Source organism: Schistocerca cancellata, chromosome 8 (genome assembly GCF_023864275.1).
Source record: "Schistocerca cancellata isolate TAMUIC-IGC-003103 chromosome 8, iqSchCanc2.1, whole genome shotgun sequence".
In the NCBI taxonomy this organism is placed as follows: domain Eukaryota; kingdom Metazoa; phylum Arthropoda; class Insecta; order Orthoptera; family Acrididae; genus Schistocerca; species Schistocerca cancellata.
Window position 1 is genome coordinate 550,018,611 of NC_064633.1, and position 23,983 is coordinate 550,042,593.

Here is a 23,983-nt window from a genome sequence, read left to right on the forward strand (position 1 = left end):
TTTATGAAATCGCTTCAATCATTTGTAATAGCCCTGTATAGCAATTCTAGACTTGTGGGGTGTCGCAGTGTCCTGCTGGAATAGCCCAAGTCCGTCGGAATGCAGAATGAACAAGAATGGATGCAGGTGGTCAGACAGAACGCCTACGTACGTGTCACCTGTCGAAGTCGTATCTACGCGTATCAGGGGTCCCATGTCACTCCAACTGTACACGCCCCACACCATTATACAGCCTCCACCAGTTTGAATAGTCCCCTGCTGATATGCTGGATCCATGGGATTCGTGAGGTTGTCTCCATACCCGTACACGTCCATCCGCTCGATACAATTTGAAACGAGACTGGTCCGGCCAGGCAACGTGTTTCCAGTCGTCAACAGTTCAATTCCGGCGTTGATGGCCGGCCGCGGTGGTCTAGCGGTTCTGGCGCTGCAGTCCGGAACCGCGGGACTGCTACGGTCGCAGGTTCGAATCCTGCCTCGGGCATGGGTGTGTGTGATGTCCTTAGGTTAGTTAGGTTTAAGCAGTTCTAAGTTCTAGGGGACTTATGACCTAAGATGTTGAGTCCCATAGTGCTCAGAGCCATTTGAACCATTTTGAACCGGCGTTGATGGACCCAGGCGAGGCGTAAAGCTTTGTGTCGTGCGGTCGTCAAGGGTACACGAGTGGGCTTCCGGCTCGGAAGACCCACATCATTGATGTTTTGTTGAATGGTTCGTACTGTGACAACTGTTGAAGGGCCAGCACTGAAATCAGCAGCAATATACGTAAGGGTTGCACTTTCGTTACGTCGAAAGACTCTTCAGTCATCGTTGGTTCCGTTCAAGCACGATCTTATTCAGCAGAATGATAAATAACGCTGAAGCTATTTTAGATGACGAGCATTATGGCCTGAGGAGAAGTAAAGGCGGAAGAGAGGCAATTCTGACGATGCGCTTGATAATGTAGGCAAGACTTCACAAATTGAAGACACTTCCATAGAAAAAGCGTTCGACAACAGAGTAATAAAGAGGGAGCAATAAGAATAAAAGACCAAGAGGTTAATGGTTGGTTTAGACTGTAAATAAGGTGGCGATGCAGTGCTGCTCCCATATTGTTCAAGCAATTTATCGAAGAAGCAATGACGGAAATAAAAGAAAGGTTCACAAGTGGTATCGAAACACAATGTCAAAGGATGTCACTGACAAAATAACGTACGTATACTGGCTAAAGAAACAAACATTTATAGAAGAAAGCTGTTGAAATTTCTAAGAATGCATCTAATTTCAATAGAAAGGACGGCTATAGGCTTCCGGTATCGTGGCTCCCCGCCATCAAGGAAGTAAATATGCGGCCGCGGTTGTGAGCGGCATAAACAACGCGCTGCAAGTCACCTCGGCGGACAATAATATATTGGGTAAACATTCCCCCTCTCTTGCTCTGTCCGTTTCGAATCTAGCCACTGATGATGATCAACCAATAGCGGTAGCAGGTATTTCACCCAATAACCCTTCTCCAGCGCAAGTGTGGAACAGTGCTTTTCTACCAACGCCCCTTCTTCTGCATCAGGGCGGCAATATTAGCTTATGACTATGGCCCACCAATGGTAGCCATATGAATTTTAAGCAATACTATCACTTCTCCAGTACGAACGCCAGAAAGCTCCCCCTTTATAAGTGGGCACGACACTCGTCTCTGACCCCAAATTCTATAGGTCCTTCCAGATCCTTGAGCGTCATGCACTCCGCCTCGCCTTCTGTATACGCCTCCCGTCCCCCATGCGGATCCTCTATGACCTCATTCCTTTCCCCCATCTGCTCCTAATCCTAGAACATATCCGCACCCTCTACACCTCCCACCGCCTTGACCCACCTCACCCCCTGGTTGCTCCTCTCCTCTCCCATCCCCGCCCCCTGCCACGTCTTCACTGTTGTGTCCCCCTTACCCCCCATCTCTACACCCTTCATCTCCTTTCCCATGGTGGCTTCCATCAACTCCCCCTCCCGGAAGATGCCCTCTCTCCCTTCATTTATCCCTCCTAAGCCGGCCGGTGTGGCCGTGCGGTTAAAGGCGCTTCAGTCTGGAACCGCGTGACCGCTACGGTCGCAGGTTCGAATCCTGCCTCGGGCATGGATGTGTGTGATGTCCTTAGGTTAGTTAGGTTTAATTAGTTCTAAGTTCTAGGCGACTGATGACCTCAGAAGTTAAGTCGCATAGTGCTCAGAGCCATTTGAGCCATATCCCTCCTATCAACTCTGATCCTCACTCCCCCTCCTTTCCTCTGTCTTTTTCCTGGGCTCCCTCTCCCCCCCTTCCATCCTCTTTTCTCCCCAACTCCCCTTTCTCTGCCCCCTTCTCTCCCCCGAGTCCTTTTGCATCTCCCTCCTCTGCCTCTTCTCATTCCTTCTTGCGTCTGCCCTGCCCCCCCCCCCCCCCTTATGAGTCCTCTCCCTGCTTGGTTCCCCCCCTTTTCGTTGTTTCCTCTCCTCCCTCCTTGCTTTTCCCCCTCCTCCAGGTCCACCCCTCCCCCCCCCCCCATCTGCCTTTGGCTCTGGAGTGTCGTCTTTGTGCCATCGTTTTCATACAGTGTTTTACAATGAGTGTTTTTACAGTGAATGTTCCATGTTGTGTCTTTTGGAAAGTGTTTCGAACGGCCATCATACTGTCGCTGGGTGTGATTTTTTATCTCTTGTGAACAGAAACCAGACTGTGGCCATGTTTTTTAATTGTGTGTCTACTATGTTACTTGTCTGATTCCTGTGTATTTTATTAACATTGCCAACCCCTTTTGATTTCTGTTTTGACTTTCCGCATTTTTTCGCCATTTTACACTTTAAGTCACCGTTTCATCGCCTGTTTCTTTTCTTCTTCCGTTTTTAAAAAAGTCTGTAGGCTGTAGAGCAGCGTACTAAGCTGCTGCCAGCCCGCCCCCTTCGGGGGGAACTGAAAGTCAATAAAGGAAAAAAAAATCGTCTCTGACAGTGTTCCAGCAGTAGTGGACACCAAAAGATCCTGAGGAAGATCCCAGCTGCTTGTGAGTGTATTAGCACTGAAGTTGGCCAATCAGGCCGTTGCGCGGGCTAATTCAAGCCGCCCGCCAGATACAGTTAGTGTCGGTTGTCCTCGTAGCGCAGATGATGGCGCACGAGACTGCTCAGTTTTTGGCTTGGGTTCGCTTCTTACTACCGTCCCACGACCATTTTTTGTGTCAATCTCTTATTCCGTTTTAGGAAACGAAACTAAGAACACATTTTGCGACACCGTCGTGGTGGGTCACTTGAATTTGTGCGTGCAACGGCTTGATTGGTTAAATCGAATTTCTGTTCTTAGCAATTATTTCTCAGCGAAACCTACCCTGCAACACCCTTACAAGCTCTGCAGACTATTCCTGGTCACCATTTATGTGTTTCCCTATGTCTGCCCCCTATTTTTACCCATGAACTAAAATTGCTTTACGTATGGCCCTACTTCTCTTAAAACTAAAGTGGTTCTCTTCTAAGCCTGTTTCAACATTCCCTTCCATTATTCGATAAACCATTCTTTTTTGCAACGTGTTATGAAACCGCATGTTGTATTTGACAAGGGAAGCCTCCAAGTCAACGGGTAAAACGTTATAAAACGGTTTTAAAAACTGGAGATGTGTCTGTTTTAGTAGTCGTCGGGATCATTTACCTGTCAAAGTCTGAATTTTTGTACAGTCGGTGTTTAAATATCGACGAAAACACTACAAGGCACAAGTCGCTGACGAAAAAATACCCTGTAACAGTTAGTTACGACAAGCATATTCATGAGAGTCATAAATGAGTTAGAATTTGGGAAAAAAACTATGCATATGTTTGAAACAATATATGTTAACACATTGCGGTACTTAGTCGTACCCGGGTTCCCGGGTTCGATTCCCGGCGGGGTCAGGGATTTTCTCTGCCTCGTGATGGCTGGGTGTTGTGTGCTGTCCTTAGGTTAGTTAGGTTTAAGTAGTTCTAAGTTCTAGGGGACTGATGACCATAGATGTTAAGTCCCATAGTGCTCAGAGCCATTTGAACCATTTTTGAACTTAGTCGTATTTTCCATAATAGAAACTATTGTCTTGTCTCATGTTCTTCCCTTATTCGCAATCAAAGTGCGAAAGTTGAGTTTCAAGGATGTGATAAAAACACCAGCGGAATGGAACAGGTAATGGTCAAGATGTGGACAACACAATGATTGGTGGCATTTGATACTGGACTACAGCAGTGTGCATCTACCGAAAACGATGTAGCATATCTGCACGTTATCCTTGTGAAGTGTGGGTCGCGGTCCATTCCACTTTGTTTTAATCACTTCATTAAAAATCAGGATTTGTACTTCGATGACGACCAAAAGAAGAACATATGACATGTAGTAACTTCCATTTTGGGAAATAAGATTCTGCTAAGTACTGCATGCGTTAACACATTTTGTTTCAAGCAAATATTTAGCTTTCTGCCAAACAACATCTAAATTTCAACCCTTGTGAATGTGCTGGTCCTAGCTGTCTATTACAGGTTACTGGTTTGTCAGCGGTTTGTCCCTTACAGTCCTTTGATTCGTTACTCTTCAAACATAGATGAACACAGACGCAGAATATTAAAGATAAATGACCTTCATCCGTGGCAGAATAACAACATCTCCGTATTGTAAAATCATTTTTATTCGGTTTTAGCCGTTTGCGTCGGGTATCTCCTTACAAGGGAACCTCCCCATCGCACCCCCCTCAGATTTAGTTATAAGTTGGCACATTGGATAGGCCTTGAAAAAATCGAGAAAACAGGAAGAAGTTGTGTGGAACTATGAAAAAAATTAGTAAAATATACAGAGTAGTCCATGTCCAAGATAGGCCACATCAAGGATAGTGCGAGTTCAGGAGCGCCGTGCTCCTGTGGTTAGCGTGAGTAACTGCGGAACGAGAGGTCCTTGGTTCAAGTCTTCTCTCGCCTGAAAATTTTAATTTCTTTATTTTCGCAAAGTTGTGATCTGTCCGTTCGTTCATTGACGTCTCTGTTCACTGTAATAAGTTTAGTGTCTGTGTTTTGCGACCGCACCGCAAAACCGTGCCGTTGGTAAACGAAAGGACGTGTCTCTCCAATGGGAACCGAAAACATTTAATCGCAAGGTCATAGATCAACCGATTCCTCCACAGGAAAACACATCTGATATATTCTATACGACACTGGTGACGGCATGTGCGTCACATGACAGGAATATGTTGTCGACCCACCTAACTTGTACACTTGGCGAATGGGTAAAAAGATTCTTCTACCTTGCCCGATTTAGGTATTCTTGTGGGTGTGATAATTACTTCCAAAAATGTGATAAAAACATAAGAGTTTGTCACGTAAACTGAAAATAAAAAATTAAACTTTTCATTCGAGGGAAGACTTGAACCTAGGACCTCTCGTTCCACAACTGCTCACGCTAACCACGGGACCACGGTGCTCCTTGAGTCCCGTTGTCCTTGATGTAGCCTATCGTCACATAGACTACTCAGTTTGTATATTTTACTAATTTTTTTCATAGTTCCACACAACTTCTTCCTGTTTTCTCGATTGATCTGTGTTCAGTTTTTCAAGGGCTATCCACTGTGTCAACTTATTACTAAATCTGAGGGGGGTGCGATGGGGAGGTTCCCTTGTTAGTAACAGTTTACATCGGAGTCTGGTGGTACGTCTGGATACTGATGAACATTGAAGACAAATTTCGCTGCGGAGGCAGGCTAGGAAGGCGCCGTATATCACAGAGCGGCGGCGCGGGTCCGCCGAGTTCTGCGGGCGTCAGTCCGGTTGTGAACCCGTGACTCGCGCTGTGAATCACTGCAGACAGCCGGCACGGAGAACGACGCTTGCGGTCGTTGCACGGTGTGTCTGGTATGTTCCCGCTTTCCGCGCTCTTCTGCACTGAGTATCCTTCAGGACAAGACCGGTCGGCTACCACTGTGTGTCCCTCCTCTTGCTTTAATAGGGGGGGGGGGGGGAGGTGGGAGGTAGACGTCCCGGCCACAGCCAGCATATATACAGCACGACCACGTTTGGCCGAGAACAGAAGAGGGTATCTTGCTATCTGTACCAGTCTTTCATCGCAAGAGTTTGATTTATATTTGGTAACCCATTTCAATTATTAATTATAAAAAAAAATGGTTCACATGGCTCTAAGTACTATAGGACTTAACATCTGAGGTCATCAGTCCCCTAGAACTTAGAACTAATTCGACGTTTACTGATGATATTGTAATTTTGTCAGAGACAGTAAAGGACTTGGGAGAGCAGTCGAACGGAATGGACAGCGTCTTGAAAGGAAGATATAAGATGAACAACAACAAAAGCAAAACGAAGATAATGGAAAGAAGTAGAACTGAATCAGGTGATGCTGATGAAATTAGGTTAAGAAATGAGACACTTGAAGTAGTAGATGAGTTTTGCTATTTGGTCAGCAAAATAGCTGATGGTGGTAGAAGTAGAGATGATATAAAATATATACTGGCAATGGCGAGAAAAGCGTTTCTGAAGAAGAGAAATTTGTTGACACCGAACATGGATTTAAGTGTTGGTAAGTGTTCCCTGAAAGCATGTCTATGGATTGTGGCCATGTATGGAAGTGAAACATGGACGATGAGCTGTTTAGACAAGAAGAGAATAGAAACTTTTGAAATGCGGAGCTACAGAAGAATGCTGAAGCTTAGATGGGTAGACCACGCAACTAATGGGAAGGTACTGAACAGAACTGGGGAGACAAGAAATTCGTGGCGCAACCTGCCTATACGAAGGAATCGGTTGGTAGGACACGTTCTGAGGCATCAAGGGATCACCAGTTTAGTGATGGAGGGAAGCGTGGAGGGTAACAAGCGTAGAGGGAGACCAAGAGACGAATACACTAAGCAGATGCATAAGGATGCATGTTGCAGAAGATTAAGTGGCTTGCACAGATAAGAGTAGCATGGAGAGCTGCATCAAACCAGTGTTTTGGACTGAAGACCATAACAACAAACACACACACACACACACACACACACACACACACACACACACACACAAATATCGTCGTACTCTAACCTCTGTCTAGGTACAATCAAACCAACTGCGTACAGACGTGCCTACTAATTCACTGCTGTTCGTCCGTGTCCCACCTTGTCAATTCTATAGAAATAACTAGGATTTAGACCATGTCCCGTCAAAAAAAAATTTTTTTTTTGGGTTTTAATTAATTGCTGGAAACAAGTTTTGCACAACCTCATGACCCGTGTACCTCTTTTTTTCATCCTAACTGTTATGTGTAGCTATCTTTTCAATGGAACTAAAGTAAAGTACTGTTCAGCACAGTCACTGTGTCTCTAATCGTGAACGGCACAATATGGGTTGCGGATGCTGCTCAGTGCGTCGGCATGGATCGTTTCGAGCTTGTCACTTTGCTTCAAGATGAGTTGTAAGTATGGAAAGCTGCCAGCCGCATTGACGCACATCACGCCGACAACATTCAAACATCCAGCCACTACAGTGAGACTCTAATAATTGAAGACCTGACTCGTTGTGCTCGCCTGTTCTCAACAACAGCAACCGATGACCGATACCCAAGAATTATGGCTTCTACATCTACATCTACATTTATACTCCGCAAGCCACCCAACGGTGTGTGGCGGAGGGCACTTTACGTGCCACTGTCATTACCTCCCTTTCCTGTTCCACTCGCGTATGGTTCGCGGGAAGAACGACTGTCTGAAAGCCTCCGTGCGCGCTCTAATCTCTCTAATTTTACATTCGTGATCTCCTCGGGAGGTATAAGTAGGGGGAAGCAATATATTCGATACCTCATCCAGAAACGCACCCTCTCGAAACCTGGCGAGCAAGCTACACCGCGATGCAGAGCGCCTCTCTTGCAGAGTCTGCCACTTGAGTTTGTTAAACATCTCCGTAACGCTATCACGCTTACCAAATAACCCTGTGACGAAACGGGCCGCTCTTCTTTGGATCTTCTCTATCTCCTCCGTCAACCCAATCTGGTACGGATCCCACACTGATGCGCAATACTCAAGTATAGGTCGAACGAGTGTTTTGTAAGCCAGCTTCTTTGTTGATGGACTACATTTTCTAAGGACTCTCCCAATGAATCTCAACCTGGTACCCGCCTTACCAACAATTAATTTTATATGATCATTCCACTTCAAATCGTTCCGCACGCATACTCCCAGATATTTTACAGAAGTAACTGCTACCAGTGTTCGTTCTGCTATCACATAATCATACAATAAAGGATCCTTCTTTCTATGTATTCGCAATACATTACATTTGTCTATGTTAAGGGTCAGTAGCCACTTCCTGCACCAAGTGCCTATCCGCTGCAGATCTTCCTGCATTTCGCTACAATTTTCTAATGCTGCAACTTCTCTATATATTACAGCATCATCCGCGAAAAGTCGCATGGAACTTCCGACACTATCTACTAGGTCATTTATATATATTGTGAAAAGCAATGGTCCCATGACACTCCCCTGTGGCACGCCAGAGGTTACTTTAACGTCTGTAGACGTCTCTCCATTCATAACAACATGCTGTGTTCTGCTTGCTAAAAACTCTTCAATCCAGCCACACAGCTGGTCTGATATTCCTTAGGCTCTTACTTTGTTTATCAGGCGACAGTGCGGAACTGTATCGAACGCCTTCCGGAAGTCAAGGAAAATAGCATCTACCTGGGAGCCTGTATCTAATATTTTCTGGGTCTCATGAACAAATAAAGCGAGTTGGGTCTCACACGATCGCTGTTTCCGGAATCCATGCTGATTCCTACAGAGCAGATTCTGGGTTTCCAGGAATGACATGGTACGCGAGCAAAAAACATGTTCTAAAATTCTACAACAGATCGACGTCAGAGATATAGGTCTATAGTTTTGCGCATCTGCTCGACGACACTTCTTGAAGACTGGGACTACCTTTGCTCTTTTCCAATCATTTGGAAATTATTTGGAAATTATGGGTTTCTACTGACATGAACACCTTCGAGTGTGTTTTGTGCGCATGCGGAACCTTGCACTGCGCCGTCGAAGGAATTCTGCACACACGTGGATGACCTCTGGGGCGCCACCGCCAAAGAGTGTGGCACGCTTGAGAAGCAACTTGTATGCTTGAGAATCAACGTGTCCACCATCTTGTGGGCAACATATCGGGAAATACCGAATCGTGTTAGCATGCAGAAGGTGGAGCGACGGTGCCGCTAAGGCATCATATCGAGCGCCGTCGTTTGAACTTCCCGCCGCGGCCGGCACTATGAAGAGTACGCCGCCGGTGAAGGGCGGTTGTCCGCCAGTGGCGGCAGCGGGCGGTGGGTGACGCGACGCAGTTCGGCGTTCGGCGAGGAGTAGTGGACTGGGATTCCGGTCGTCGTCCGAGAAGGAATAAACGGGTCTTGCAGAAAACGTGAGGCGAACGGAGGACGTGTGCGGACATTGGCTGCGGCAGTCCTGGTTGTGGGCATGTGATCGGAGGTGATCGGTACAGAGGACAGGGCAGAATGACTTTAGAGTTAGTCCGAGTGAAAAGTGCCATTTGCTGTAGACAGTGTTCTGCTCGCTTGGAGTGAAATATTCTGTCTGCTGTAAGCTCTTTGCCTTGGATAATAAATTTCTAACTACGTCTGAACATTTCTCGCCGCCGAGGGTTTTGTGAACTCGGTGTATAGTGACGAACTTGTCTGTTGCGGTAGTTTAAGTGTTCTGAACTTGTAGGGCTTTCTCGTCGCTGGTGTTGCTCGGTACCTCGATTTATACACTACAAGTCATTAAAATTGCTACACCAAGAAGAAATGCACATGATAAACGGGTATTCATTGGAAAAATATATTATACTACAACTGACATGTGACTACATTTTCACGCAATTTGGGTCCATAGATCCTGAAAAATCAGTATCCAGAACAACCACCTCTGGCCGTAATGACGGCCTTGATACGCCTGAGCATTGCGTCAAACAGAGCTTGGATGGCTAAGTGTACAGCTGTCCATGCAGCTTCAACACGATACCACAGTTCATCAAGGGTAGTGACTGGCGAATTGTGACGAGCCAGTTGCTCGGCCAACATTGACCAGACGTTTTCAGTTGGTGAGAGATCTGGAGAATGTGCTGGCCAGGGCAGCAGTCGAACATTTTCTGTATCCAGAAAGGCCCGTACAGCATTATCTTGCTGAAATGTAGGGTTTCGCAGGGATCGAATGAAGGGTAGACCCACGGGTCGTAACACATCTGAAATGTAACGTCCACTGTTCAAAGTGCCGTCAATGCGAGCAAGAGGTGGCAGAGACGTCTAACGAATGGTCCCCCATACCATCACGCAGGGGGATACGCCAGTATGGCGATGACGAATACACGCTTCCAATGTGCGTTCACCGCGATGTCGCCAAACACGGATGCGACCATCATGATGCTGGAAACAGAACCTGGATTCATCCGAAAAAAATGACGTTTTGCCATTCGTGCACCCAGGTTTGTCGTTGAGTACACCATCGCAGGCGCTCCTGTATGCGATGCAGCGTCAAGGGTAATCGCAGCCACGGTCTCCGAACTGATAGTCCATGCTGCTGCAAACGTCGTCGAACTGTTCGTGCAGATGGTTTTTGTCTTGCAAAAGTCCCCATCTGTTGACTCAGGGATCGAGACGTGGCTGCACGATCCGTTACTGCCATGCGGATATGATGCCTGTCATCTCGACTGTTAGTGACACGAGGCCGTTGGGATCCAGCACTGCGTTCCGTATTACACTCCTGAAACCACCGATTCCATATTCTGCTAACAGTCATTGGATCTCGACCAACGCGAGCAGCTATGTCGCGATGCGATAAACCGCAATAGTGATAGGCTGCAATCCGACCTCTGTCAAAGTCGGAAATGTGATGGTACGCATTTCTCCTCCTTACACGAGGCATCACAACAACGTTTCACCAAGCAACACCGGTCAACTGCTGTTTGTGTATGAGAAACCGGTTGGAAACTTTCCTCATGTCAGCACGTTGTTGGTGTCGCCACCGACGCCAACCTTGTGTGAATGCTCTGAAAAGCTAATCATTTGGATATCTGAGCATCTTCTTCCTGTCGGTTAAATTTCGCGTCAGTAGCACGTCATCTTCGTGGTGTAGCAAATGGCTCTGAGCACTATGGGACTCAACTACTGTGGTCATAAGTCCCCTAGAACTTAGAACTACTTAAACCTAACTAACCTAAGGACATCACACACATCCATGCCCGAGGCAGGATTCGAACCTGCGACCGTAGCGGTCGTGCGGTTCCAGACTGTAGCGCCTTTAACCGCTCGGCCACTTCGGCCGGCTGGTGGAGCAGTTTTAATGGCCAGTAGAGTATATGCACGGAAAAAGGAAACCTGCATTTCACTGAAAATAAAAGTGAAGCCTCTACGATACTTGTCAGTTGTGCCAAAGCAGTGGTTTGATGGACTAAAATTGTCCAGAAATATATTAAATGGTTACGTTGTTATGCTGAGCTTCCTAGTTAAGTTATCGAGCTGTTGTGGTCTTTTTATGTGTCAGTCACTGAATACTTATAGTTGTTCATCTCTTGGCGTGTGGTACATAAGAAGTTATGCATATACATGTCTCTGTGTCCCTGGTGGGATGGTGAAGTTAAACACGTTAACCTGCATTACTACTATTGAAAAATTTTCCCATGGAGAGGTCTGATCAAGGAAATTGTGATTTTGCGTGCTCCTAGCACATGACTTGGCTTGGGCGTCTAGGGTTTATTTGACGTGTTTGTTGTTCGGCCAATCAGAGGTTAGGCGTAATTAGAAACATTGGCTCAGGTCGCGGCATTGGCGACAGATGAAATTCTGACCAAATCACTATTGTCGGCTTGTCATTTGTAACCTGCTTTCCGTGATAATTTTGGTAATGGCCCAGGAGTTGAACATCTGCAATATCGAATGTGTATTTGTAACGACCTTTTTTGGGGGGCATTAGTAGCCATTTGTAATAGACTTCGGAAAAATGTGTAATGTTGAGTTGTCAAGATAGGTAGATATTCTTCTAAGGAGAGCTGTCGGGTACCAAACAGTACAGTACAGGGTTTGAACTGTGACTGTGTGACATTATCGTAACATTTTTGCAACTGATGCCTGATGTTGCTAAATTCTAGTGCCTTTTGCTTTGCAAGAAGGGAAACAAGTGACTGATATTTATTTGCTATCCTGGATGTTCACTGATATTATGTATTTTATTTCTTATTTTGAAATTTCTACCACTATCCCAGATGTTATGTTAGTACTAGCGTATTTCTCCCCTCAACCCAGCACCACCCACTTCAACCCTCTCCTTGCTACAGTTACTCAGGAGCAGGTTTAATTTGACAGATGTGCAAAGATGGGCAGACTGCGTTATTTAGCACATCGTGTTGTTTTCATTTCGCAAGCGAAATTATTTCTTTGTTTCCGTGATATTTATTGCGTTATTCCTTGCTTCTGTTGAGTTTTTTTTAATTTGTGGTAAGGTATTATGCTTCCAAACTGATCCCTTTGAGTCTAGGCTCTTACACAGATGGCGCAAATTTTTTGTTGAGCAAAGCGCTCTGTGTATCCCAAATGATTCAGAAAAGAAATATTACAAACACCAGAATATTTTGTTTTTACTAATTTCGGTCTAAATTATCCTCAACAAGTCTTATCAACATAAGATGGGGCTGTTATACGTTGACATCGAAAGAACGGACAATAAACAGCAGTTCACTGCACAAAGCATCTGTTACTGTCACATGAACAAGTTATGAATGCCCATTCCATAGCGTAAAAGTGGATCTAGATGGTTTTCTGGAAGTTATCCATAGCCTTTTTTGTGCTACACTGGTCATACTGGCGTACTTACACATGAAAACGACATATCCAGCATGTCTGTGTGTGCAGTATCGTGTCTTACACAGAGATCTATATGTGCTCCATGACATCTTGCGACACATTTCAAGACATACGCTTCGAAAGGCTTTCACGGCATTTTTGTCCATTCTTCATTAGCCTTGCACCTACGTTGATACACTCGGTACTTGTCCGTCGTAGGGACGGACGTCTGGGACTCTGAAGGGGTAATGCTATTTGATGTCCTACCTCACGGTGCAACGCTCAACTATGAAGTATACTGTGGCACCATCAGGAGATTGAAGAAACGACTTCAGTATGTCTGTCGTCACGAAAGTGCAAACGAACTTCTCCGTGACAAGGTAAGGCGTCGCACAAGTCTGCGCACCCGAGAGAAACTCAGAAAACTTCGTTGTACTGTTGCTCCTCATCCGCCCTACAGCCCAGATCTCGTACTTTCCGATTTCAATCCGTTTGGCCCAATTAAGGATGCACCCCTCCGCAAGCAGTGCATGGATGATTGGGAGGTTACTGAGGCAGAAGAAGGTGGCTCCAACATCGACTGGTAGAGTCGTACCATGCTGGCATACAGGCCGTCACAGTAAGGTTGATTACGTTGAGAAATAGGTTTTGTACCCAAAAGACTCTGGAATAATATGGTGTGTTGGATCCTGAATAAAACCAACTTTATTTCAGAAAAAAAATGTTATGCATTGCTTATTGAAAGCCGCTCGTATTTCCGATAATATAGAAGCTGAAGTAATGAATTAAAACTTGTGCCAAGGCTGGGACGAACCCTGGTCCACTGCTTACGAGGCAGATGTGCTGACATCTACACCTCTGTCACACTGTGGCTGTTACAGAAGCGCCGACTACCCTAGTCCCCTGCTTTCCTTGACACAAACTTTCATTTATGCCTTCAGTCCATTTCACCTCATTAAATCAACAGTATTGCCAAAGTTCTGCGATACTGGAATGGCACCACAGCTTCATACATAAGGGAAAACAAAGATGGGGTGCTATGCAATATCGGAAAGCCTCTGCAGTACTGAGGATTTAAGAAGGGGAAAATGGGCTGAAGATGTGGACTGAAGATTGTGTTAGGGAGGGCGTCGGGCTAAAGTAGTCCATGCAGCTGTGATAGCCACAGTGTGACACAGGTGTAGTGGTTAGCACATGTGCCTCGTGAGCAGTGGACCTGGTTCAAGTCTTGGCCTTAGCACAAATTTTAGTTCATTACTTCAGTTTCTGTCCTTATCGAAGACAAAGTTGAGACTTGTACGTATCCATAAAAATGTAGTTTTCTCATTTCTTGAGTACTCTGGTGTCCAAAATTAAAGCAATAAACCGCTGTTTCCCCTTAATGTGTCTATTTCACGATATTATCACACAAAATGTCAACGAGATGTCCCAACGGTCGTACGAAGATGGCATTTCGGTCAACAGGCAACAATGCCAACAATGACGTCGGGGCACCTATGGAACGATGTAGTGTTTACCAAGTAGCCCCACATCCACAATCGCTGTGTACACAAACTGTGCAGTATGGCACAGAGGAAATGCTTACCAGACACTCTGCAGCGGAGGGCCATAGAAAGAAAGGAAGCAGGACAGTTGCAAACTAATTTGGCCCACTGACTTAATGTGAATCGTTCTGTTGTTTCCTGGATGTGGCGACGGTTTACAGAGGCCGAAACGGTATCCCGAAGACGAGGGCAGGTCTGATCCTGTGTGATTTGAGACATATTGGCTGTAAGGGCACGACATTACCGCCTTAGTACTGCTCGTCAGTTGCCACCTGAGCTCGAGGCGTCCACTGAACGTGTTGTATCGAGGCAAACGGTGTTCAGAAGGCTTCGGCAGAGTGGCCTTTATTGTCAGAGATATGCTGTATGTCTTCCTCCGTCTTCACAGACGGTAAAGTCTAGAGTGGAAATGCCATCCGGACGGTCGAACAGTGGGCTTGTTTTCACAGATTAGTCCCAATGTAATCTGGAGGGAGATTCTCGATGGATTGGCATGTGGGTGGAACGTGGAATACGATTTCGGAGCCCAAACGTTGTGGAAAGAGACCGAGATCGAGGAGAATCCCTAATGGTTTGGGCAGGGATTGTGTTTACCAGCTGAACCCTTCTTCATGAAATTGTATGGGTGAATCGGCAAGGTTTAACTGATGTCACATATTGTGATGAAATCTCGGGACCTCATCAGCGGTTGTTGCGAGATGCTGTGGGCCTGTAACGCCGGAAATGCATATCCTCCTATTTCCATCTATTGTACTATAATTTTTTTCCTTATTTTTGTTACCTGAATATATGACATTTCTGTGTCTTTACATATTGTAATTGTTTTACTATTTGTATATATATATTTATGCATTTATGTCGATGTATAATTGGTTTGTTTCGTAAATATTATTTGTATTTTTACGCTGGGTCTTGCCTAGGGAAAACTGCTATCGAACGATTACATCGATAGCTCGTGTGAAGAATCAAAGTGTGTAGGATCTTTGGTAGTGTTAACGCTGTCGCGTGGAGCGCGGGCACAGAGAGAGTCTGGCGGGAGTAGCGAGTGGAGCAGGTGTGTTGTGTGACGCTCCCGCGAGTTGCCGCGCTTTCGGGGTTTGGCAGCATGTAATTGCGCTCGACTTGCGATGATAGTTTCTGACATGGTGTCGCGGACGGGAAGCATTAGCTGGTGCACATCAAGAGCCCGTCTCGTCTGGTGAACGTGTCGAGAAGAAGGCGAGCCAACATCCAGTTTCTGCAACAGCGACGGCCGACAATGAGTGACTGTCGCCACCTCCTCGATCGACGGCTTCACACCTTCAATCAACCAACAAGGAAGACTGGAAGCACGTAAAGTTTTAGAACTGTATGGCAGACCTCAGCTTCTCAAACTTTTAAAATTGTTGCATCACAAAATTACAGCTACTTAGTATGAACGTTTGTTGCTCATTGTCCCAATTGCATTACCAAGCAGGGTCCCTTCCTTTTCCGGAATGAACCCGAGTGTCGTTGAAATTCAAACGCCAGCATCATTCCACCTCACTAGTTTAATTTCAAAGTTCAGTTAAAGTATTCATAGCTGGCTACAATAGTTAGATTACACTAGCACAAATTAAGAGTGCGATTTTTGTTACCGTATTTTAGCTTACCTGTGACTGCAGCTCAGCTTGGTACGTACTAAATTTTACTATTGTTAATTGTTCAGAATCATTTAATTCAAGTTCAAAGTTAAATCTCTTATTTCTAAATTGCGTAGATTCAAGTAGCTTTTGAAATGATTGTTGAGGTAGTCCAAGACTAACCATATTTTACTGAATTTCGATGTGCTTCAGAAACAAAGCTCACTATTAACTTCAGTCACTAAATTAACTTTCGATTTTCCGGTTTTATTAATTCTTTTGCTAAATTAAGTCAGAGTGTAGCGAAATTTATTACTTCTGACAAACTTTCAGTTTTCACACTACACTTGTCAACCTTCAGTTGCCACGCTTCTAGTGCTAATTATATGTGTAATAATCTTTCTTTTTCAGTTACTATAGTAATTGTCCATAGGACTGGCGACCGTAATTTCCCCCAAATCTCAAATATGTAATTACCGCTAGTTGATTGTTAACGTAACGGCCGCACATTTACTTTCTTTATTAACTTTATCCCTTTTTCAAAATTAATTTCAACCAGTTTCATTAGCATTTTTCCTTTCATTTAGATGTAACCCTTTCCTCCCTCTTTACCGACAAATTAACCTCGGTGACGATTGCTTTTCTCAAATTTCCATTAGGTACACGCGGTTTAATTTTTCACTGTCATTAAGGTCGATAAGTGAGGGGGAGGTTACAGACCCACACGTCGTATAGATAGATGATGACGCTAGACCTCATAGGGCACAGGTGGTTGATGTTCTCTTGACAACGGAACGCGTGGCTCGGTCTAATCTCTCTCCAGATTTGAATCCCATAGACCATGTCTGGGTTGCACTAGGGAGAAGGCTTGCATTAAGCCAGCATCCACCAACCACTCTCCAAGAATACGAGCAGCTCTGCACGAAGAATGGACGTTACTGCCTCAGCATGAGACCAATGACAGCATGCCCCGTGGTTCTCAGGCCCGTATTGCTGCCAGAGTGGTCACACCCCCACACTGAGCACAGTAACCTGTTGTCGCAATGTGCGTGCAAATCCGTTAAGTTGGAAAAGCGATGGCCAATTCTGTTTACGGTTACGGATGCTGCAGTCGTCTGCGTTCTGTATTCTTTACATTGTTTGTGATTTACTATCAATTGTTTACAGTGTTTCGCGAATAATTAAACACAAACTTGCAAAATTTCGTTTTGTTGCTTTAATTCTGGACACCAGTGTAGTTTATGCTTTAGTTGCAGTGTTCTATGGGACGTCTGTCGGAAGAAGCGTTCTCCGACCGTGTGCCAGCCGCAGCAGAGTAGAGTAGAGCAGAGCAGAGTAGAGCAGAGTAGAGTAGAGTAGAGAGGTGTAGAGAGTCGGACGGTACTCACCGCGATGAGCGAGGCGAGCGCGCGGGGCCGCATGGTGGCCGCGTCTGCCTGGGCGCTGCGCAGCCACAGCCAGCCGCAGCCGCTCGCCGCTAGCCGGCCAGCATCCTGCAACAGCCGCCGCGCCGGCCTTTAAGGCGAGCCCTGCCTCCCACGCAACCCGCCGCCGCCGCCGCCGCAGCTGCCGCCTCCAGCGCCGGCGCCGGCGCCAGCGCCGCCCCCGCGACGCCGCCCCTCCGCCCCCGCGGCGCCAGTGGGCGCGGCCCGACAACCCCTCTACCACCCCCAGCTGGCCATTCACAGCGAAGGGCGCCCGCGATACGCTAATTGGCGCTGCAGGCTACTCCGCAGCAGCCACCTCCACCAGGGCTGCTCAGAAAGCTGTAATTGTCACTTCGAAAAACAGAAAGTCACAAAATTAACTTCTGGTTTGTTTGCAGGTACGTCTCTGCAGTCCTGTGAACAATAAAACTGCGCAGTGATGATGATGATGATGATGATTGATGTGTGCGCAGGACAGGAAGATTTCAGCGCCCGTACTAAAATTTTATGAGGCCAGAGTAGATAGACGGTGCAAACTTATTAAAAGCTGTAATTACAGGGAAAAACACAAATAACGTCCTATAATCGTGCCAACGCGCCACCCCCACCCCCAGACACACACACACAAAACCGAGCGAGGTGGCACAGTGGTTAGCACACTGGCCCTCGCATTCGGGAGGACGACGGTTCAATCCTGCGTCCGGCCATATTCCGTGATTTCCCTAAATCGTTCCAGGCAAATGCTGGGGTGGTTCCTTTCAAAGGGCACGGCCGACTTTCTTCCCCATCCTTCCCTAACCCGATGAGACCGATGACCTCGCTGTTTGGTCTCCTTCCCCAAAAACAACAACACAACACACACAAAACTAGAAAATCACGTACGCTGTCAGACTGAAAACTTGCAGCAAAAAATGGTATAAAGAATTAAAAAAGCATAGCATGTGGCTGTGACTAGCTGATCACTGGAAGAAAAAGGATGAGCCGGCTCTCCGCAGCACACTAAAACCTCCTGCCTAAGATCGACTCAAGTGCAGATACTCCACAAAATTTTAATACCTTTATCACTCTCGTCTCACTCTCTGTCCGCCGCTTGTGGTCTCGCGGTAGCGTTCTCGCTTCCCGAGCACGGGGTCCCGGGTTCGATTCCCGGCGGGGTCAGGGATTTTCACCTGCCTCGAGATGACTGGGTGTTTGTGTTGTCCTCATCATTTCATCATCATCCAGGAAAGTGGCGAAATTGGACTGCGCAAAGGTTGGGAAATTGTACGGGCGCTGATAACCGCGCTGTTGAGCGCCCCACAAACCAAACATCGTCATCCACTCTTGTCTCAACGTCAGCTGAAATTGATGGCAGATTCCCACCGAAATTACCTTCCTCCCTCTCAACACAACATATAAGGAATAGTCAAACGAAATCGAGACAGATCGAAGAAATACTTAAGTGAACTGTTTATAATTTCAAAAATAACACCCTTAATTTTTAATACATTTATCCCACTGTGACGCAACGGTCAGTCCTTCGATGGAAAAATATTTGCGGTTGACTATGGAAACATGATTGGTTCCATTTTTCGAAACAGATCGATGGACAAGAATAGCTTTCTTCACGCTCCAACTATATGGAAATGGCGTGGGGAGATATCGGGACTGAGGGTTTTCCAGCGAAACTCCTGCAGCGAAGTCGAAACAATAGGCACGCCAGCTTTGGGAAAGTCACGATGAGCTTTTCCTTCGACTGTAATGACCAGCTGCCCATTCTCTTTCTGGAACACAGCGCCACAAGTCCAAAAGCCCAAGAATGTCAATGGACGATATCATTCTGTTGCACGGCAATGCCCCCATGTTGTCAGGGTTGTTTCACCTACACTGCAGGAGTTTCGTTGGAAAGCTTTTACACATCCTCCATACAGTCCCTATCTTTCCCTGTGTGATTTGCATATTTTTGGAGGCCTGAAGAAAGAGATTCGTGGGAATCGATTTGCTTCGGTTGAAGAGGTGCACTCCTGGATGCTGTTAGGATTGCGTAGGCGGCTGTCTGATGCTACCTGTAGCTCGGCATATGCGAGCAGCACGTAGTGGTTTGCTTTCCACGCAATAATACTCGCTTAATATTTATTTTATATGTGACATGCCAATTTGAATACTTAATTTCTGGTGAAGACAATCACGGAAGTGTCGAAACCTGGTCAAAAGGCTTAAATTTTGTGACCGAGGGCTATAATTGCTTTATCTTTAGCTGCAAACAGTTATCCTTGGAGGCAGTGGAAGTCTTGTCTCTCATTGGGATACATGTATTAACAATGATGGAAATTACTTTTGAAATAATAAAGAGTTTACTGACTTTTTTTCCATCTGTCTCGTTTTCATTTCACTGACACTTATAAGATGCACCAAGTTAGAATACGGCGTACAGTGCTTTTCACGCCATAGGCATCACACGTTAGCGGTTTCAGAGACCATGCGTTAGGGGACAGCGTCCATTCTGAAGGCAGGTATGGCTCACTACATTCCACCTGACTGACTGGCGTGAGGAACGCCACGGGCGAATAGATGGCTTCGTCAACCACAGGTTATCATCATCCCTCGCTGCCAGCCACTCCTTCTCCAACAACTGTATGGATCTCCCACGCAACAGAGAATTGACAGCCTGCACATTGTGTCACGCCGTGTTCCCTGCAGACCTCCTTGATGGCTCAGTTTTCTTGGCCAATGTTCCAAATTTCCACGTACCCCTTTCCCAGTGGAATTATACCTGCTTTCTCCGCTGTTGAAAAAAAGCACAGGTGGTCATCTATTAGGACACTTTCTCTGGTGGGTACATGTGCTGTAACAATTATAGGGCACTGCGGGAATCGAAGCAGATGAGAAACTGCGTGCTCTAAAGAGGTCTCGGCTGCTGGATTGCCATCAGGATTTCATGCAGCTCTATGGTGAATGCGGTATGTTCACGGGCAAGGCGAATCCTGTACTAAACTGCCAGTGGACTCCTCTTCTATGGAACCAACAACTTTAAAATGTAAAGCAACATAGGTTGAAACGTAAAATGTGAAAAGCAATCTGTCTTGAAATTCGTCAAATGTACAATAATTCTGGGCCTCTGTGGTAACCAAGGTGGAAATCTCCTCCGATCTTGGTACAAAAGCTTTCGTGCAATGAAGCCTTTCGGTCCTGTGTAGAAGACCAGTGACCCTTGTGTCGGATTAGATTATAAAAGTAGCAGTCCTGCTCACATTCTGCTCGATTGAAATTGATTACTGGTTTCAGTTCTGCAGTGGTCATCAGATCATCTAATAATTACAGCACGCGCTTAGTTCAAATGGTTCAAATGGCTCTGAGCACTATGGGACTCAACTGCTGTGGTCATAAGTCCCCTAGAACTTAGAACTACTTAAACCTAACTAACCTAAGGACATCACACACATCCATGCCCGAGGCAGGATTCGAACCTGCGACCGTAGCGGTCGTGCGGTTCCAGACTGTAGCGCCTTTAACCGCTCGGCCACTACGGCCGGCTACGCGCGTAGTCAGAACATCAATGTGTAGTGAGAAAGCATCAATGTGTCGCTGCTGTAATCATTAGATCTCATGACGGCTGCAGAACTGAAGTCAGTAATCAATTTTAATCAAGTAGCAAGTGGGCAAAACACACTGAAATCCCCACTCCACATTACCAGAGCACAGTGCTAGAGGAGGCAAAACAAAATGACACACCCTGTGGATAGAGTGGAGGACACTGGGGCAATTTGTTTTCTGCAGCATCGGAAATGCGGCAACCGTTGCGAAATAAGTCATCAGGATTGACCTGTCACAGCAGCAACTTTTCCACTGCTGCCGAAAAAAAAAAAGCTCGACGCACTACGAAGGAATAATCAGAATGGGATGGAAATCGGTAGATGTGATGCACATCTACAAACAAATGATTACAAGTTCAGAAAAAATTGGGTGATTTATTCAAGCTTCGATACAGTTCCCCACAGTCGTTTAATGAACAAAGTAAGAGCATATGGACTATCAGACCAATTGTGTGATTGGATTGAGGAGTTCCTAGATAACAGGACGCAGCATGTCATTCTCAATGGAGAGAAGTCTTCCGAAGTAAGAGTGATTTCAGGTGTGCCGCAGGGGAGTGTCATAGGACCGTTGCTATTCACAATATACATAAATGACCTGGTGGATGACATCGGAAGTTCACTGAGGCTTTTTGCAGATGATGCTGTGGTGTATCGAGAGGTTGTAACAATGGAAAATTGTACTGAAATGCAGGAGGATCTGCAGCGAATTGACGCATGGTGCAGGGAATGGCAATTGAATCTCAATGTAGACAAGTGTAATGTGCTGCGAATACACAGAAAGATAGATCCTTTATCATTTAGCTACAAAATAGCAGGTCAGCAACTGGAAGCAGTTAATACCATAAATTATCTGGGAGTACGCATTAGGAGTGATTTAAAATGGAATGATCATATAATGTTGATCGTCGGTAAAGCAGATGCCAGACTGAGATTCATTGGAAGAATCCTAAGGAAATGCAATCCGAAAACAAAGGAAGTAGGTTACAGTACGCTTGTTCGCCCACTGCTTGAATACTGCTCAGCAGTGTGGGATCCGTACCAGATAGGGTTGATAGAAGATATAGAGAAGATCCAACGGAGAGCAGCGCGCTTCGTTACAGGATCATTTAGTAATCGCGAAAGCGTTACGGAGATGATAGATAAACTCCAGTGGAAGACTCTGCAGGAGAGACGCTCAGTAGCTCGGTACGGGCTTTTGTCAAAGTTTCGAGAACAAACCTTCACCGAAGAGTCAAGCAGTATATTGGTCCCTCCTACGTATATCTCGCAAAGAGACCATGAGGATAAAATCAGAGAGATTAGAGCCCACACAGAGGCATACCGACAATCCTTCTTTCCACGAACAATACGAGACTGTAATAGAAGGAAGAACCGATAGAGGTACTCAAGGTACCCTCCGCCACACACCGTCAGGTGGCTTGCGGAGTATGGATGTAGATGTAGATGTAGAAGCTTTATTCGAGCTTGACAAATTAAGCAACTCAAAAACACGTTAGTCCACCTCTGGTTCTTATGTAAGCAGTTAGCACTTGGCACTGATTGACTGAGGTGTTGGATGTCCTCCAGAGGGATATCGTGCCAAATTGTGTCCAACTGGCGCGTTAGATCGTCAAACTCCCGAGCTGATTGGATGGACAACTATCGTCCGGTACGGGTGGGCATTATCTTGATTGAAAGTATGCTCAGGGTGGCTTGCCATTAAGGGAAATAAAGCGGGTCGTAGAATATCGTAGACGTACCGCTGTCCTGTAAAGGTGTCTTGGATGACAACCAAAGAGTCCTTATTATGGAAAGACGTGGCACTCCAGACCATCACGCCTGCTTGCTGGGCCAGATGGAGAGTGACAGCCATGTTGGTATTCCACCGCTGTTCGAGGAGTCTCCACACACATCTTTGGCCTGGAATCTCACTGACTGGAGTAGGCTCGTCTTCAGTGATGTCCCGCTTCGGCCGGCCGGTGTGGCATAGCGGTTCTAGGCGATTCAATCTGGCACCGCGCGACCGCCACGGTCGCAGCTTCGAATCCTGCCTCGGGCATGGATGTATGTGGTGTCCTTAGGTTAGGTAGGTTTAAGCAGTTCAAGGGGACTGATGACCTCAGATGTTGAGTCCCATTGTGGTCAGAGCCATTTGAACCACTTGATGTCTCGCTTCGACTGGAACACCGATGACCTCCTAAGACGTGTGTGGAGACGCCCCGGACAGCGGTGGAATATCAGCCTAACTGTCGCCATTTCTTACTGCCCGACAACAAAGAGTGATGGTCTGGCACGTCGTTTCTGTTCGTAACGGGACCGCTTCGGTTTCCAACCGCGGCAGACTTACAGAGTAGTTGTATGTAGACGATTTTCTACCGTCCGTTTTGTTGTCCCTCGCAGTAAGCCATCCTGGGTTCATGTTTCAGCAAGATAATGGCCACCAGCACACGGCGAGAGTTTCTGCTGATTGCCTTCGTGCTTGCCAAACCTCACCTTTGACAGCAAGAGCGATGAATCTCCCCCCATTTGAGGACGCTTGGAGCATTATGGGCAGAGCCCTCCAACCATCTCGATATTTTGCCGATCTAACGCGCCAGATGGACAGAAATTGGCACGAAACCCCTGAGGATGAAATCCAGAAACACTATCAATCAATGCCAAGCCGAATGACTGCTTGCTTAAGGGCCAGAGGTGGACAAACGCCTTATTGAGTTGCTCAATTTTTTGAAGTTTTTCTCTTGAATAAATCATCCAATTTTTCTGAATTTATAATCCTTTGTTTGTCTGTACATCCCTCCCATTCGGATAATCATGATTCGTCGTTTTTTTCCACAGTACTCCATTTTATGATAGGGGTGCATTGAACCCTGTGGTGTCAATTGAACTGACACTAGAGTGAGAAATAGAGCATTCTTGGCGTGGGAAGCTCACAATGGTCGGGAGGCAGGGGTGCTGACGCCATGCTCCCGATTAACGCCAATGGCAGAGCATGACACGGCGGCCGGTCGGTATTAGCTTTAGCTAACTCTGTCTATAGGCTGGCCATTGT

At 46.2% G+C, this 23,983-nt stretch overlaps 1 protein-coding gene across 1 annotated transcript in view; it reads right to left on the reverse strand.

The window, feature by feature from the left end:
* LOC126095004 (uncharacterized) overlaps positions 1-23,983 on the reverse strand; it is a 646,737-nt gene that overhangs the window by 301,754 nt on the left and 321,000 nt on the right. The window contains exon 3 of the mRNA XM_049909661.1: positions 17,345-17,449. Coding sequence (XP_049765618.1) covers positions 17,345-17,449 — 105 coding nt within the window. The remainder of the gene's footprint in view (positions 1-17,344; positions 17,450-23,983) is intronic.